The sequence below is a fragment of the Tamandua tetradactyla genome, chromosome 17, assembly GCF_023851605.1.
Source record: "Tamandua tetradactyla isolate mTamTet1 chromosome 17, mTamTet1.pri, whole genome shotgun sequence".
Classification (NCBI taxonomy): Eukaryota; Metazoa; Chordata; class Mammalia; order Pilosa; family Myrmecophagidae; genus Tamandua; species Tamandua tetradactyla.
In genome coordinates, this window is record NC_135343.1 from 8,188,609 (window position 1) to 8,207,519 (window position 18,911).

At 41.8% G+C, this 18,911-nt stretch overlaps 1 protein-coding gene and 1 pseudogene across 4 annotated transcripts in view; both read right to left on the minus strand.

Annotated features, from left to right (window-relative positions):
* Positions 1-18,911, minus strand: part of EIF2AK2 (eukaryotic translation initiation factor 2 alpha kinase 2) — a 66,236-nt gene that overhangs the window by 9,327 nt on the left and 37,998 nt on the right. For 2 of the 4 annotated variants that reach the window (XM_077133990.1, XM_077133987.1), the window contains 8 exons: positions 18,729-18,791; positions 17,035-17,157; positions 15,453-15,569; positions 7,895-7,984; positions 6,559-6,739; positions 3,019-3,147; positions 1,719-1,820; positions 17-70 (listed from right to left, as the gene is read on the minus strand). In XM_077133990.1, coding sequence (XP_076990105.1) covers positions 17-70; positions 1,719-1,820; positions 3,019-3,147; positions 6,559-6,739; positions 7,895-7,984; positions 15,453-15,569; positions 17,035-17,157; positions 18,729-18,791 — 859 coding nt within the window. The remainder of the gene's footprint in view (positions 1-16; positions 71-1,718; positions 1,821-3,018; positions 3,148-6,558; positions 6,740-7,894; positions 7,985-15,452; positions 15,570-17,034; positions 17,158-18,728; positions 18,792-18,911) is intronic. The other 2 variants (XM_077133989.1, XM_077133988.1) reach the window with 2 other exon arrangements.
* On the minus strand, positions 8,021-15,157 carry LOC143661639 (uncharacterized; annotated as a pseudogene).

Sequence of the window (18,911 nt, forward strand, 5' to 3'; positions counted from 1 at the left end):
ATTTTCAAGAGCTTACTTCCTGGCTATCAAATACATCTGGGAAGATGCCATCCCTTAGGTCTTTGAAAATCTGAAAGTAAAAGATATTTTCATTAGGGAATTATTTACTTGGGAGGAAAAATAAATTTAAAAAGCATTAACAGCTGTGGATGCCCTAATCCTAGGATACTTCTGGATCTTGGAAGTCCCTTTAGTCAAGAAAGAAGCAGACACTCCCCTCTCCACAAGCGCACACACGTGCACACGCACGCACACACACATGCACACACACACTAATAACCATCTCTGATATTGCCACATGTTAAATAGCATTTGCCTTATTTCCCTTCATCCTTTTTGGAACCCAATCGATAATACTTTCATTAACCCTGCTTTACAGAAGTAAAAGCTGTTGACTCCAGGTGAGTCCCCTTTCCCAAAGTTCAGATTAGGATATTCAGTGCCTGCCTTCCGTAGCACTCCACTGACAACACAAGAAAATCCACAGTCCTTCCTCAACTCAGTCCCAGCCTGCCTTTCCAGGCCCATCAACCACCGTTTCCTTGTACTTCATTATGTTTCAATAAAGTGCAGGTGTCCAGGATGGGCCACAGTGGCTGAGCAGGCAGAGTTTTTGCCTGCCAGGCTGGAGACTGGGTTTGGCACCTGCCCATGCCAAAAAAAAGCAACTGCCCGCTGTTCCCAAACACCTGACACATTCCTGTCTCTATGCTGGAATCCCCTTCTTCCTATATTGGGCTACTGGAAGCCAACTAATCTTTCAGAGCTCAGCTTAAATGCCGCCATGAAACCTAATTCCACACAGCTGGAAAGATCTCTCTTCTAGCCTTTTCCATAACATGTTATGCCTTCTCTTAAAACATTTATTGCATTCCCTTATGTTTTTCCCCCTTCTAAAATATAATCTCCTTGAGAACAAGGCTTGTTCTTTTTTTTTTTCGCTTGTTCATTTTTATAGCCCGTGTAGCACTCAGTCCAGTGCCGTATGCAAAGGAGGCAATCAATAAAAGTTTACTGACTGATTAGAATAAGAAACAGCTGTAGTTTTATGAGACATGAACCATGTGGTAGTCAGGTTCAGGTGTCAACTTGGCCAGGTGAAGGTGCCTAGTTCTGCTGCTGTGGGCAGGACCAATGGCATGTGAAGCTCATCTGTTGCTGATTACATCTGTAGTCGGCTAAGAGGCATGCCTGCTGCAATGAATGACATTTGATTTAATTGGCTGGAAGCTTAAATGCGAGAGCTCAACATAGCAAGCCCAAGCAGCTCAGGATACCTAATCTCAGCACTCGTAACTCAGCCCAGGCATTTGGAGATGCAGAAAGGAATCACCCCAGGCAAAGTTGTTGGAACCCAGAGGCCTGGAGAGAAGGCCAGCAGAGATCGCTCTGTGCCTTCCCATGTAAGAAAGAACCTCAGATGAAAGTTGGCTGCCTTTCTTCTGAAGAACTATAAGTCTTTAAGTAAATAAATCCCCTTTTATTACAAGCCAATCCATCTCTGGTATATTGCATTCTGGCAGCTTTGGCAGACTAGAACAAACCCCTTCCAAAGAACAGAAAAAAAAAAAGGTTGTCAAAATTTGGAAGTGAAAATCTATATTTCATTTGCAGGCAGACATATTCAAACCCTTACACAAGGGTAATAAACATCGGCAGCAGCACTTTGAAAAGGAGGGCCAATAATTTTTGTCAGCTAATTCTTTGAGTTTATTTACCTTGATTGTTTCCTGAAAACTGATGCATATGTGAAGAAGTTCAGCAAGAATTAGCCCCAAAGCAAATATGTCCACTTCATTTCCATATTCTTGTGAAGATAGCTGAAGAAACCAAAATATATTGACATTGTTACTCACCTGATATAAATAGGCCTGTATTCTGGAGCCTAAAAAGGCTATTTGACCTAAATATCTTGTATCACACAGTAATGTATGTTTGTTAGCAGAAGCTGTAGAATTAGAATGCCCAGGTTCAAATCACAGCTTTACCACTTAGGAGCTGAAATCGCAAGTGCAAATTCAACATAAATACAGGAGTAATCTCAGTCTTAAAATGGGGATAACAATAGGACCAACCTCAGAGGTTTGTTATGGGGGTTAAATGAAATACAGCACATAAAGCACTTAAAATAGTGCCCAGTAGGTAGTAAAATATTTAACCCAGTGCCTGGAAGGTGCTAAATTCTCAAAAATGTTAGACATTATTATAATTATTGGCAGAGAACACTAGATTATATAACATATGTTTAAAACTTTAATCCTAATATAAGAAAGGAAATTATAAACCAAAGGATTTATTCTACTCAGTTCTGCCTCTATTTAAAGTAAGCATACAATGAACAGTTAAATATTATAGAAAAGGCTAATTCTACGAAAAAGACCTGTATGCAAATGTCCATAGCAGCTCTATTCCTAATATTCCATAACTGGAAACAATCCAAATGTCCATCAACAGGATAATGGATAAACAAATTGTGGTACAGATTACCATAGATATATGTTAATTTTGTTCTTGAGCCCAAAGATAAGGAAGAATGTTTATTATAACATGTTTGCAAATGTAAAAATTTGGAAACAGCCTTAAAATAAATGAGAAATCAATAAGGAAGTGGCTATTAAATCACGATACATCCATACATAGGTATATAGTGCAGCTACTAAAAAGAATGTGGCAAATCTACTTGTACTAATATGGAAATACATTTTTTAGTCAGAAAATCAAATCACAAATAATATCCTAGTACATGTGTACATGTTTATATTTATATAAAAGTGTTTATTCATATATTTTTGAGCTTCAATATTTTTATAACTTCCACAAAAATGCTCTAAAAGGGTAAGTAACAAACTGAAAAGTTACTTCAGGTGAGAAAAGTAGGAGTGAAGAGGAAGGTTAAGGGGAATTTTCCATTTTTGTTTTATATACTTCTGCACTATTTTAATTTTATAAGAAGTGTCGATTATTTTTATCCTTAAAAAAAAAGTCAAAACTATATAGACAGAAAGAAAGGGACCTCACCTGTTCTGGGCTCATATATCGCAAAGTTCCCTTGTCACCTGTTCGCTTTTCATTAGTTTTCAAGGATGTTACAAGTCCAAAGTCTCCAATCTTTATTTTTGTAAGATCCACCAAAAATATGTTACTTGGCTAAAAAAAAAAATACAATGTTTAATTTATATATAATAATTTGGTAGGCTTTTACCACATATCTGAATCATATTTAGTAATAGCAATTTTCCTATTTATAAGGCATTTATCCTTACATGGGTTAGATTTACGTGTCAGCTTGGCTAGGTTGTGGTTTCCAGTTTTGCTGGTCAAGCAAGCACTGGCCTGACCGTTACTATGGGGGTTTCTGTGGCTCTAAATCATTAGTCAGTTGATTGCAGCTGTGACTGATCACATCTATACCAGGAAAGGAGATTAGCTTGGCAGTGAGAGAAATCTCATCCAATCAGTTGCAGGCCTTAAAGGGAGGCCTAATAATTCCAAGAGTCAGAAAGAAGAATTCTTCCATGTCAGCCAGCCCAGGTTTTCCTGGGGAATTTATTGAAACCTTAATCAGAGATCTCAACTTGCAACTTCTGGGAATTTGGACTTGCCAATTCCCACAGTCGGTGAGCCAATTCCTATTACAAAAATCTCAACACATATATAAATCCTGTCAGTTCTCATTCTCTGAAGAACCTCACTAATACATAACCCAAGTCAGAATTTAATATCACAGGTCCTTAAATTGCCATCTTTAGGAAGTAAGGACTTTTTAGTTGACAGCTGAGAAGGCTTGGGGCATAACTGCCTTCAAACAGCTGTCAGGCTGAAGGCGGATTCGTTCTGCCTGGTCTCAGGGGATGGATCTGGGTCTAGAACATGGAAACGGCCACAAGACTGACTTTACTCTATCCTAATATACTAACAGTATGGTCCAAAGAAAAAGAGAGAGTTCTCCATCCCAGGAAGTATTCACGTTGGGGCTGGACATTCACGTGGTGGGAATGATGCAAATATGAGAGGCCAGGGTCAGAGAGGAGCCACATCCCAGAGATGCCTTCCAATCATGAGATTTGGAATGGGCCTATGCCCAGCCACACTGGAGAAGATTCTGTGCAGAACTGCTGCTGGGGTTTCCTTTACGTCACTTCCTCCAGGCCTCTGACAATCTCTTACAAACATGCCCTTCTACCTCGAAGGCCAACCAAGGTAAAAGAAGCTGACAGATAGCACTGAAGTAATTTTTCCATGTAATCACTTAAGCAGATTGAGAAAATAAAGATAAGACAGAATAAGGGGTAATCATCCCCATTCCACAGCTTTGTAAAAGGTGCTGACCAATATTCTAAAGACCATGAAATCAGGAAGCTTGGTGATAATGTAATCAATATTTTGCCAGTCTTAAAAAGACTAGACTTTCAATACAGCGCTGGACTTCCCACACAGAGACCCTGTGGGGTACAATTACGAGAAGGCCTACTGAAGGAAGCAAGAAGAAACAGAAGATAAGCCCACAGGAGGCTGAAAGGTGAGCTTCCAAGAAGTCAGCCTGTGAAGGCCTGTGAGGAAATTACAGTTAGATTAGAATTCAACGAACATTACATTGGAACCTAAACAAACCTAAACGGTTATAGAGATGGGAAGATGCAGATGTATGTGAGGTAGTTGTGAAGAGAGGAAATTCTACTACATACTCAAGTTACAACATAGGAATATGCTGAGTTTGCAACTGAAACAGCTAGTCCCACATAAGGCTACAACCTGACTCTGAGAAACAAGAGATTGGATTCACGATGCCGTTTAAGTATATAAGCTGCATGAGACTATCACATAAAAATATCCAATCACTTGTGTTTGTTCATTAAAATGGAAAAGCAATAATACCAGATTTCATCTAATCAGTTAAGGTATAACTAGGCAAAACGTATGGCTATAGAGGGGGTAAAAAAAAGGGTGAAACTAAAAGACACAAGGACAAGGGCTGACGCTCAGATTGAGGCAACCCAGAAGCCTGAGCCTGTTAGGAGCCTCGGCCCAGACACAAAGCAGCCACTGACGGTGAGCTCTCACCCCAGAAGCGCCAGGGACAGGTCCTTCGCCAGTACCTTTGGTCTAGTTCTTTAGATTCCGACAGAAAGAGGGAGACGGGTAGGCTTTGTGTAAGAGCGCCTTTACTAGGTAAGGATCCTTCTCTGGCAAAGCCACCTACAGGAGGAATTTTGCAAGGTGTACGTGGGGCAGGGCACAGATGGTGTGGGAGACAGGAGCAGAGGTGGAGAAAGAGGAGGGTTCCGCATGCACCAAGGCACTTCATGCAGCTGCACGCAGCAACAAGCTCCACTCATTCATTCTGCAGTGGGCCTGGGAGTTAATACCCTAACGTCTGTACTTCATTTATGGGACTACTGCATGTATAAATAATTATGCTTCATTTCTCATTTAACTCTATGTGTGTTTATTCCAAAGTGAAGGTATAGCCATTCTAAATGTATCCTTCCAAACCAAGGCACTAGGACTCCACGCTCTGAGCAACTTTAAGGGTTGCTTACTCCTGTCTTGCACTGATACATGCTACACACATGAGCACTTATTTTTCTCAAGGAATATTCCTGATTCAAGTTCCTCGTCCTTGGCTATTTTAGACAGGTGAGGTAAGCAAATAGCCAAGAGCCATACAGAGAAGGCGCTTCTGCCCAGACAAAAAAGGTGAGTCTAGACAGAACCAGAAAGGCCACGCAAAGGAACGGGAATCCGGGGCCCGGCAGAAGAGCATCCCCACGTGGGAAGAGTGTGGGCAGAGATTCAGTGATGGCCTCAGCTCGGCGGGTGTGTGACAGAAGCAGGCAAATCACAGGGAGCAGAGTGGGCGGGAAAGACTGAAAAGCTGTTCTGTTTTCTCTTCTTTTTTTCATTCTGATGAGAAGGGAAAACTGCTTGCCTAGACAATGAAAAAAGATAGGAAGCCAGAAAAAAAGTAAAATACTACAGAGTGATACATGCTCCAAGTGTTGGATTACTGCAATTTGCTCCTTATGGGGCAGAAATGACTAACTAAATGCCAACAACATTCTAAACTCTGGGCCCAGTAGTTGTGACCGCTGTAAAGAGTAATGGCTGAGAGACTCAGAGAACCATGTCCCCTCTCCAATAGGCCCAAGGAGCAGCAGAGCAAGGGATAGATATATATATACAGATATATAGATACACAGATATAGATAGATAGATTTATCTACAAAATATAGAGAGAGACTGTGCCAGCCACAATTAATATGCACAGAGATGTTCAGTACACTAAAACTATTAGTGTTTATAACTGGGTATCATGATCAGCCCAGCAGACCACGAGCAAATGAGCCTTCCTGTAGGTCTCACTGCTGCCGTCTGTTCACCAGCCCTGGAGATCTTCCGAATGTTTCTATGGATTGGAATTTGGGGCAAGTTCTAGACTGATTCTAACTTTAGATAATCATAGATATTACTTCCCTATGACTATCAATCCATCACAATTCTAGAGCTAGTGAAGTTTTTAAATTACAGACATCCTAACAAAGAACACTTTCCACTTACCTTAAGGTCTCTATGAATTAACTGTTCTGAATGGATATAAGCCACTCCTGTTGTTATCTGTTCAAATAAATTCAAAACTAAATCTTTGTCTGATTTCTTGCCTCTTCTGTTATCAATCCACTGCTCCAATGTCCCTTTATCACAGAATTCCATTTGGATGAAAAGGCACCTTGTCATTGATCTGGATATAAAATGCAGTATATTAAAAGTAGCAATAAAAATAAGTTTATAAAAGTAAATTTATTCTTTTTTATTATACCTATTTTCTTTAGAACCTCCAAACATGCATCAAACAGAAATCTAAATATAATATATAATCTGAATCAAAATCTAATAAGTCATTTTTAATTTAAATCACAATTTCCCAGAAGTCCAGACATCTATTTGTTTAATTCATTTTTCTTTTATATTTAATGAAATATAAGAAATTACTTTGTAATATCAATAAATTTTTTTCAATTCAATTTTTCATATTGACTTAACTGCTTGACAGACACATTTCTCATTTGAGTTATGCCTCCCACAGAACCATACAGGTCAGGAAAATATGAAAACACAAGTTCACAAGCATGTGCCAACTCTTAAGACTGATTCTGATCAAACTACGATGGCACACATAACTGTCAACAACTTCCAAGAGACACGGGATAATTAGAGCAGTAGTATAAACAACAGGATGCAAGAGAGCAGCTGTCTGGCTGTACAGTTCAAATCCACGGAAACCGCATAGTTACTCAGAAGGTGGCACTGACTCGTAGTGATGCTGTCATCTGAGGCTCATATGGCACCCACGTGACTTCCAGCCGCCTTGTCCATTCAGCAGATCAAAATCCCATGGAGCTGCAATGGCATCTGCTCCATGTGCAATTCAATGCAGTGTCACGTTCACAGGGACAGTGTGAGTGTCCACGTTCACACCATCTGTTTTGGTGAGAATCAGGGCATAAACACTGTGCGTTCTTTTCTATTATCAGTCAAATCTGCTGGATTTCCAGTTGCTGAAAAAAGCTTCCCACTGCAGAATGCAATGAGTTGAAGCCTATATAGAGTCCTCAGTCGGTCTGACTTCTCTTTTTTGCTTTGGTGAGAAAAGGAAGGAGGAAACTGAATAAAAGCCTCCACAATACTGTCTTTTAGTGCCAGACTTGAAAATGTATTTGACACATGGCACTTAAAGCTCAGCTGCTTATCTAGGTTTCCATTTGGATCCCACGTGCCATAATCAGAAAGTCCAGTTCCATCAGAGGCTGCCACTTTCAGGAACATGGTACAGGTCATCCTAGTGAAATGAATAGCCTTGATGACATAAGCTTTTGGGGAAATACTGGGTGAATACCTTGAATCAACATGAGCTCCATTTGCTAGATGGTTACATAGCAATTCGCTGTGGACATCGAACAATTCTACTTCAGGCTCTAGCTTCCCTCTGTGCCAGCAACAGGACACGTTCATCAGTCAACATGATGTTACTTGCAATGTCAATTATCACATCCCCTAGCTCTTTTGATTTGTCCTTTTTGGTGAATCTTCCAAACTTTTCTATCATTTCAGCCACAAAAAGAACACGAATTTTGTCAGAAAAGTTGGCAGCTTCCATCAGGTAAGCCAATAATTGCCAGAGCATATATAAGATTGAGGAGTATCTGATTAAACATCTAAAGAACTACAGTGAGATCATTTCCATACTGACAGTAAGACTAACCATCGTTGCCCAGAAGCCACCTCTACCATATCTGTACCAAGCCTTCCTCTCATCCTGTGGGTTTCCGGGATGTACCCCACTTCATGATTGTTCCGAGCGCAATGCAGGTGTGCAGTAATGCCTGCCAACGTCCTCAGCCACCTGACATCCCCTTTGTTGTTGACCACTCTCTCCAGAGGGCAGGTGTATTAGGGAGGGTTGTCTAGAGAAACAGAATCAGCTGAAGATATGTTAGATATAAAATTTATAAAAGTGTCTCATGTAAATGTGGGAACGTAGAGTCCAAAATCTGAAGGACAGGCTGTGAAGCTGATGATTCCGATGGAGGGTCTGAATGAACTCCACAGGAGAGTCTCACCAGCCAAAGCAGGAAGAGAGCCTGTCTCTCCTGAATCCTCCTTAAAAGGCTTCCAGTGATTAGATTAAGCATGACTCATTAAAGAAGACATGCCCCTTGGCTGATTACAAGTGGAATCAGCTGTGGATGCAGCCAATGTGATGATGATTTAATTCTATGAAATGTCCTCACAGCAACAGACAAGCCAGCACTTGCCCAACCAGACAGATACCACCACCTGGCCAAGTTGACACATGAACCTGACCATGACAGTCCACCCCTTGTCAACTTGGCAGCTATATTCATCACCTTAAACCATACCTAATTTCTAAACAGAAAACAATAAAAGACACATTTTTTTTCTCACCTAACCACACTCAACTGTCCTGTATATAACCAGAAGCACAGTAAATCTCTCCAGAATAGGGTGCAAGTCCTTGGATAATATTCATTCTTAAACTTGATATCTTACAACTTAAATAGTGTAACATGAACAAAACAGCATAACAGTCTTTGTTTCTGTAACTGATCGCATGGCCGTAGTTCATATTTATCACTACCTTATTCCACTACCTGTTCCCTTTACCCTCAGCAAGCACTTCAGCTGACAATGGTTCTTCGCCTGGTGGGGTGACCCAAACCTTCATTCCTGAAGTTTCAGAGCCATTGGTATCCTGCCTGGATTGGGTTGTTGCAGTTTTCCATTGATTTTAATCACAGGGCATGGTAGTACTGACACCCTAGGGGATCTCCTATATTCCAGGAAAATTCCTCTTTACCTCCATTGTGTAGTTGCAGTTCTATTGCCCCCTGATAGTCAGGGTCAATCACCCCAGCCAATAATGTAATCCCCTTCTTGGCTTGTTGATCCAGGGGCATGAGTAGCTCAAAGTGACCAGGTAGCAATCTTAGACTACAGTTCAATGGAATCATTGTGCTTTCTCCTGGTGGAAACACACCCCCTTCTGGAACTAAAACCTGTAGACCAGCAGGGGTCAGAGTCACAGGGACAGGAAGCAAAAATTTCCCTAGTGGACACTACAGGAAATAGTGAGTGGTGTCACTCCCATTTCCACCCCTTAGTTCTTGGACCTATGGATCCTGGCTATGGGAGAAACAGCACCACACAGCGGACGCTGATTCAGAGCATACACAGCTTCCTGGAGAACATTACCCCAGCCCTTCAAGGTACTGCCACCTAGTTGGCACCATAACTGAGTTTTCAAAGGGCCATTCCACTGTTCTATCAATCCAGCTGCTTCTGGATGATGGGGAACACAGTTAGACCAGAGAATTCCATGAGCATGTGTCCATTCCTGCACTACATTTGCTGTGAAGTGTGTTCCCTGATTAGAAGCAATGCGGTGTGGAATACCGTGATGATAGATAAGGTATTCTGTAAGCCCACGGATGGTAATTTTGGCAGAAGCACTGCATGCAAGGAAAGCAAACCCAATCTAGAGTATGTGCCTATTCCAGTTAGAACAAATCACTGCCCCTTCCATGAAGGGAGTGGTCCAATGTAATCAACCTGCCACCATGTAGCTGGCTGATCACCTCGGGGAATGGTGCCATATCAGGGACTGAGTGAGGGTCTCTGCTGCTGGCAGACTGGGCACTCAGCAGTGGCTGTACCCAGATCGGCCTCAGTGAGTGGAAGTCCATGTTGCTGAGCCCATGCATAACCTCCATCCCTACCACCATGACCACTTTGTTCATGAGCCCATTGGGCAGTAACAGGAGTTGCTGGGGAAAGAGGCTGACTGGTATCCACAGAACAAAACCTTCCTTTGCTGAAGTCACCCTCTAGTGTGCATTCACATGGGACACAAATATCTTCATGTTTTTAGCCCACTCAGAAAGGTCTATCCACATACCTCTTCCCCAGACTTCTTCGTCACCAATTTTCCAATTATGATCTTTCCAAGTCCCTGACCATCCAGCCAAACCATTAGCAACAGCCCACGAGTCAGTATACAAATGCACCTCTGGCCAGTTCTCCTTCCAAGCAAAATGAACAACCAGGTGCACTGCTCGAAGTTCTGCCCACTGGGAGGATTCTCCCTCACCACTGTCCTTCAAGGACACCCCAGAAAGGGGTTGTAGTGCTACAGCTGTCCACTTTCAGGTGGTACCTGCATATGGTGCTGAACCATCTGTAAACCAGGCCTGAGTTTTCTTTTCCTCAGTAAATTCACTGTAAGGAAGTCCCCAAGAGGCCATAGCTCTGGTCTGGGAAAGAGAAGGTAATGTGGCAGGAGTAGAGACCACGAACATTTGAGCCACTTCCTCATGTAACTTACTTGTGCCTTCAGTTTTGTTTATGTTATACTATTTAAGTTGTAAGATATCAAGTTTAAGAATGAATATTACCCAATCTGGCCCTATCTAGTATATACCATTTCCATTTTATGATGGAGTGCTGCTGTGCACGCCCAACTTTATGGCTTGGTGGGTAAGAAAACACCCAGCTCATGATAGGCAGCTCAGGTCTCATGGTAACTTGGTGGTCCATGGTTAAATGTACAGTCTCTACCAAGGCCCAGTAGCAGGTCAAAATCTATTTCTCAAAAAGAGAGTAGTTATCTGCAGCAGATGGTAAGGCTTTGCTCCAATATCCTAAGGGTCTGCACTGTGATTCTCCTATAGGGGTCTGCGAAAGGCTCCAAACAGCATCTATATTTGCCATTGACATTTCTAGCACCATTGGATCTGGAAGTCCAATGTGGCAGAGCAGTTTGTACAGCAGCCTGCACCTGTTGCATATCCTCCTCTTGTTCAGTTCCTCACTCAAAATTAGCAGCTTTTCTGGTCACTCGATAAATGGGACAGAGTAGCACAACCAAATGAGGAGTATGTTGTCACCAAAATCCAAAGAGACCAACTAGACGTTGTGCCTCTTTTTTGGTCGTAGGAGGGGCCAGATGCAGCAACTTCTCCTTCACCTTAGAAGGGATATTTCAACATGCCCTATACCCCTGGACACCTAGAAATTTCACTGAGGTGGAAAGTCCCTGTATTTTTGTTGGATTTATCTCCCATCCCCTGACACACAAATGCCTTACCAGTAAATCTAGAGTAGTTGCTACTTCTTGCTCACTGGGTCCAATCAACATGATATCATCAATATAATGGACCAGTGTGATGTCTTGTGGGAGGGACAAACTATCAAGGTCCCTGTGGACAAGATTATGATATAGGGCTTGAGAGTTGATATACCCCTGAGGTAGGACAGTGAAAGTATATTGCTGACCTTGCCAGCTGAAAGCAAACTGTTTCTCAATAATAGCTATTGAGAAAAAAGCATCTGCCAGATCAATAGCTGCATACCCAGTACCAGGAGATGTACTGATTTGCTCAAGCAATGATACCACATCTGGGACAGCAGCTGCAATTGGAGTCAGCACCTGGTTGAGCTTATGATAATCCACTGTCATCCTCCAAGACCCATGTGTTTTCTGCAACAGGCCAAATAGGAGAGTTGAATGGGATTGTGGTGGGAATCACCTCCCCTGCATCCTCAAGTCCTTCAGAGTAGCAGTAATCTCTGCAATCCCTCCAGGAATCCCGTACTGCTTCTGATTTACTATTTTGCTAGGTAGGGGCAGTTCTAGTGGCTTCGACTTGGCTTTGCCCACCATAATAGCCCTCACTACACAAGTTAGAGAGCCAATGTTGAGATTCTGCCAGTTGCTCAGTATGTCTACTCCAATTATGCATTCTGGAACTGGGGAAATAACTACAGAATGGGTCCGGGGCCCCACTTGACCCACCGTGAGATGGACCTGAGCTAAAACTCCATCGATCAACTGACGTCCATAAGCCCCCCACTCTGACTGTTGGACCAGAGTGACATTTTGGGTCCCTTGGAATTAACGTCACTTCTAAAACAGTGACTAATAATCCCTGAAATATCTGATCATTTCCTTTTCCCCAATGTAGTTACCCTGGTAAAAGGCTGCTGGTCTCTTTGGTGAAGGCTTGGAGGAAGATTAACAGTATAGGTTTGTGGTAGTGTAACAGGGTTCTCCCCCAAAGGGACCTGGCCTCCCCTTCATTCAAGGGGCTCTGGGTCTGTAAATTGTCTCAAGCCTGGAAATTGATTAAGGGGCCATGACTCAGCCTTTTGTAATTCAAGTTAAGCTTCTGTTCACTTGACCCAGAACTCTTTTGTTTATACAGCTCAAACAGGAATTTAGTAGACTGCCCATCTATTGTATTTCTAGGTACCCCACGATTTACTAGCCAATGGTACAAATCTCTGTCAGTCAGATTATTTTGACTCCTGCTTTGAGGGGTGGTGGGGGTGGGTCATGAAAAGAATTAGAAGTATCTTCCAAGTCATTTGCTTCAGGGCATTCATTTGCAGTTTCATCTGGTGAAACAGGATTAATCACTCTAGGGCTAATCCCTTCAAGTGGAGGCTGGGTGGCCAACTCCTCAAGGCAGGCTGGAGGTGGGGCAGCTATGTCCTTAGGGCAAACTGTTACCGGGTTTTCTAGAGAAGACTCAATATGGCCTAGGGTTTCAACCTCACCCCTGACATCATTATCAATTCATATGTCCCATTCCTTTCCAATCAATGCCCTCACTTTAATGGCAGACACCATGCAACACTGAGATTTCAGTTACATTGCAAAGTCGCGACTCTAACAATAAGATTCTGAGTCTGATTTTCAGAGAGCTCAAGCCTATGGCTACAGGAAATAAGATTTTCCTTCAGCATACTCACAGAAACATCTACATCTGTTAGATGGTGCTTAAGCTTCTCGTTTGAAGCCTTAAGCCCAACCCCTCAATCATTAATGTATACAGTGTATTTAACAACAACCAGCCAACAACTCTATACTTACTATTTCCACAAAACTCTGTAAAGGTGTCAAAAACATTATCCCCCAGAGCCTGGCTTCACACAAGCGAAGCATTAGAAGAATCTAATGGTGATATTTTGACTATCTCTTTTGCCAACTCACTCCATGGATGGACAATGTCATTCTGATTATGGGAATCAGAATCCTTAGTGCCTTTGAGTCCAGTCAGTTTAGAAAACCATTCATAAAAACCCATTTTTAAGATTCTGTTTCTTAAGACCTACTCCTGGTACCAAGTTGTAGTAGCAAAGGTTCTCTAGAGAAACAGAATCAGCAGAAGATATCTGTTAGATATAAAATTTATAAAAGCATCTCATGTAACTGTGGGAACGTAGAGTCCAAAATCTGTAGAACAGGCTGTGAAGCTGACAATTCCAATGGAGTGTCTGGACAAAATCCACAGGACAGACTTGTCAGCCAAAGCAGGAAGAGAGCCTGTCTCTTCTGAATCCTCCTTGGCTGATTACAAATGGAATCAGCTGTGGATGCAGCTGACATGATCATGATTTAATTCTATGAAATGTCCTCATAGCAATAGAGAGGCCAGCACTTGCCCACCCAGACAAACATGTACCACCACCTGGCCAAGTTGACACATGAACCTGACCATGACAGAAGGACTCTGCAGAACTTTCTATAAGAAATATCAGCAGACCTCATACTGATCCCACATTTGGTCTGGATGTACCAATCCCACTTTCCAGTAGAACCAGCCTGAATATTAGAAATGGTTCGGGTACTTGCAATCAGCAAGTAGTTGTAAATCATGTTCTTTTCAACAGATAGCTTCTGATTCACAGTTTCAACTATTCTCCTATCCTGACATCATAACACTTGCATGTCCTGACTAGTATATGAAGCCATGCATGCACTGGAAAGGAAAGCTATAGCCTTTAAAGACGACTTGAGGATGGGATGGAGCAAGGGGAGGGTCACACGTCAACAGCTCCTGCTTCACCCCTGTGACTGGCTGGGTCTGCAGCAGCTGGTAAGCACACCTGGTGTCCGTCCCAGGCATGGTGATGACTCTGTCCTTTACACAGCAATGCATCCATGATACATTACAATCACACAAATAATAAAATTCTAAAGACGGAGTCAGCCAAGATACACCAAAGTTTCTTGAGGGAATGAAGAAAATAAATTCCCTGAAAGATTTAGCTTAAATCTGTCCATATTCAGACACTCTATCCGGTGGTTTGTCAGGACCAATCTTTTTGGTGACTACAGCCCCCAAAAGGCGCCTAGACCTACACTACTAATCACATCGTTTTCGAGGTTCCACCTTCCAAGGAGACAACACAGAATCAACAGGGGTGGGTCGGCCACCCTGATCCAACCCTGCCAACTGCAGCGCCCAGCCCCGGCGGCCCAGGGACCTGCCCTTCACGCCGACCTGCTCCTTGGGGTGCAGGTCCCAGCACCACTTCACGTTCGGTGAGAGAACGCTGCCGCTCCTTAATTCATTTTTAAAGTGTGAGCCTCCCAGGCACTAATGTTGAAGGTCCTTGATTATCTTTTCTCACAGATAGAAACAGGAACATTAAAACAATGGAATCACAGAGAGACCCTCTGACCACGCCCCACCAACTGGAGACCTAAGAGTGGGGCAGAAAAGAGCTGGCAGCTGGGGAGGCAGCCTCCAGGAGAAGCATCTAAAACGTGAAAATTCTCCAGACCTGCCTGCATTTATGGCTCGCACTGATGCAAGACTATAAACACTCAATTACGCTAAGCCTGACATTTTGGAAAAAGCTGAGGGTGATAAAAAGGGTTTTTAAAAGCAAGTTTGGGGTAAACAGTGTAAAAAGAAAAAGACTGTCCGCTGTCTCCTCACCTGCAGCATGCAGAGCCAATAGTAGCTCTCAAGGGTGGTTGGGATTATTAAATGGGATAACTAATGGCCACATCCAGTGACCTTATCCAGAGTAAACAACAGCTTCCTTCTGTCCTATGATGGCCATGAGAATTTATTTTTAGTTACCTTGAATCATTTATGCTTTTCTCAGGATCATAATCCATTCCATCCCAGCAGCTATGATAGTGAATAATATTTACATGATTAAGTGCTGCCAATGCTTTTACTTCACGCTCTGCCTTCCTAGTAAAAAGCAACAGAAAACAAAAGTGTTAACATACATCCCTGATAACAACTAGAAAACACTTTAAGCAACAAGAGGCAACTATCTGCGCTCACTTATTAAATGGTCACCACAGATTCCACACCCTGAGATTTGGAATGGAAAGTAGAAAAAAGAGTTTGTGCTCAAGGAGCTTCAAGTTCAAAGAGAAAGCCAGAACTCAAAGAGCAAGCACACGTAAAGACATAGCTGTTCTCACTTTTGACATAAAAGTGAAAGCAGTGACTTAAAGATTTCCAAATATCAGACAATTTTAAAATCATTTAAAGTAGTCTTTGAAATGCCAACAATGCAAATTTTTGTAGCTAATTAATAAATTAGTTTTTTAATTTAGGCCTAGGTTAAAAGGGCTATGTATTTCACAAGCAAACCGTGCGCAGCCAGAATGGATAGGTAACCCAGGCAGCATAAAGAACCTAATTCAGAATTTTAAATATGTGGCAAAAATATGCAAAGGGAATAATCTGTGCAGAGAAACAGACTTTGCTGCACATTGTGGGAGCTTTACGTTGCTGTGTTGTCAAAAGCTAAGACAATTCCATGCTAAATAGAGTAAATAAATATGAGATTTCAAGGATAAGGAAGGATAAACAAACATTTTACAATTTTAATTGTAATGTTCTATAACAGTACTACACAAAAGATATATAAAAAATGAAATAATAATAAATAATAATATAATGAAAAATACAAAGACAATTCTAAAACAGTTGTTACATTGAATTATTTCTTATCATCTTTCTTACATACATTTTGACATATTTCTAATCATAATGAATAGCATACTAATACAAATGAACAGCCATCATTTGTAAATTCCATTTATGCAAGATTCCAAAAATACAAGAGTAGAGGAGTGATGTCATCAATATGGTGACATAAAATATCCCCCGAGAAAGCCTCTCCAGAGACTTAGTGGATAAAAGGACAAATCCCACTTGCTTAGAACTCTGGAGGATGGCAGAGACGAGAGAGAAAGACTCCACAAATGCTGAATCGAAGAAACGGAACAGATACAATATCTATGGAGCGCAACGTAGCAAAGCGCAGTATAATGAAGAATGCCTGCAGGTAAGTGGAACGATTACCAGCTAGGTTTTACCTCACACAATCTCTGTCTCATCGGTGAAATAAGGAGCTGAGACTAGAAAATCTCATGGGTCAGCTTCAGCCAAGTGACTCCATAACTTTAGTATTAAAACCAAGACAAGCTCAAAAGCATGATCAATGGCATATCCACTTTTTCTTGAAGTGACCACAGCACAGTGAGTTTATTTCAGAATAAGAAAAGTGCCTGAAGGTAAAATGAATATTTTATGGAGGACTAGAAAGAAGAAAGTGATATGCGAATGAAGAAGAGTGAACCACAAAAAGAGTAGAGCAGGTTCAAGACACCTTCTCATCAAACAAACATACACTACTTACTCGTTATCATATTTAACACGTTTAATAACATAAATCTTCCCATCAATTCTGTGCTTTGCTTTGAAGACTTGGCCATATCCACCTGTACCAATTGGTTCTATTTCTTTAAAATCGTTGGCAAACCTTGAAAGATAAATACTGCTTGTTATTCTGAGGTCCACATTCCCTCTCACTTTGTCTCTCATGTCACTTGTGAAATGGACCGTATAACAAACATGATTCTCCCAATCTGAATAAGATCAGGAGGGGCCACTTCACAGACTCCTGAATCACAAAGGATAGAAGGCTCACCCCTCCTCTCTTGGAGAGCCCAACCTCACAGATCATGGTCAGCTCCTGGCAGTACAAAAAAGGCTCTGAGCCTGCCTAGGTTTCTAACTACCTGGTTTTCCCTTTCCCCTCAGGCAACACGTTCCATCATTAAGCCCTGCCAATTCTACTTCCAAGACACATCCGTTTCCCCATCTCCAACACCTCCACACCAGCCCAGGCTTCCATCAGGCTCCCAAAGTCTCTTCCTAAGTGGACACCCACATCTTCTCCTGCTCCCGTGCCAACCCATGGTCCACACAGCAACCAGTATGGTAAAACTTAGTCCGATCACATCACACTATTGCATAAACCCTCTGATAACAGGCCTCTGCATTCAACAGAGGACATAAAACCCTTAAAGGGGCCATGTGATCTGGTATCTGCCTCCCTTTCCAGGCGCTGGGTCCTTGCTGACATGCTGGAAGCCCCAGGGCCTTCTTTCTGCCTCTTGAGCACTCACTGGCCTCTTCCACTGCAACCTTCCTACATGCTCTTCTTTTTCCCAAGCTCAGAATCTCCCCACCTCTCTGCACTAACTCATCCTTCAGGTCTCTCCACAACTGTGACTCAGCCTCATCCCTCACTCTAAATCCAGGAGTACTGTTTTAGTTTCCTACCATATCATCACTTTTCCTTCAGAGCTCTGACCACAGTTTGTAATCACAGACTTATCCAACATTAAAGTTGGCCATCTTCACAAAACTCTATGGGTGCAGGAACCATTTCTATTGGTTCCTACTGTTGCCTAGCACAGCACCAGGAGGATGTTAGGTGCTTAATATTTACTGATTGGTTGTTTTATAAATTGTATTCGATACCCTCCTGATGGATATAGGTCTTCTTTGTTTGTATATTTCATTTAAACTCAAACACATGACTCACAGCAGAGGAATCATTTTCTCAAGTGAATTCTTGTACTGAGCTGGAAATCAGAAGCAGATTCAAATGGTTCTACTATGATTCCTGCACAGGTATGGGGTCCACAGCCATGACCCCCCAGCCGGCCTCTCACTCTTTGAATGGCCCGCCACACATTTTTTTCAAAAATACCTGCTTTACAGGAGTATTTACTTTCAGCATTAGAAATGTCCATAGATGTCAGTGATATCCAAATCAGATCATATTTAATCACATAGATTAAATATTTATCACTCCCCATTTGGATTTATCTAAGCTTCACTTCTCCAAGAGATTATAATTCTTCCTGGACCCAACTGTGCTAAAACAATTAAACGGTTCAAGTAGAAACATGATGCAATCTGCCCAATATACAACAGGCCCTTAAAAACCTTTTGTTGAATGAACAAACATATCTTTAAATAAATTCTATTTTACAATTCCCTCTATTTTACAATTCCCTCTATTTTACAATTCCCTCTTACCTTGAGTCCTTAGTATACTTGCTTGCTTCTCTTTCATGAAAATAAAATCTAGGTGCCAAACTTCTAAAAAATAAGAGAAAAAATGGAAAACTCAAAACTGAAATAAAATATAATTTGTTTAGTATTGATTTTATGCTGTGTACTAGGCCTTTTATATTTTGAGCCAACTATTAGAACAGCAGG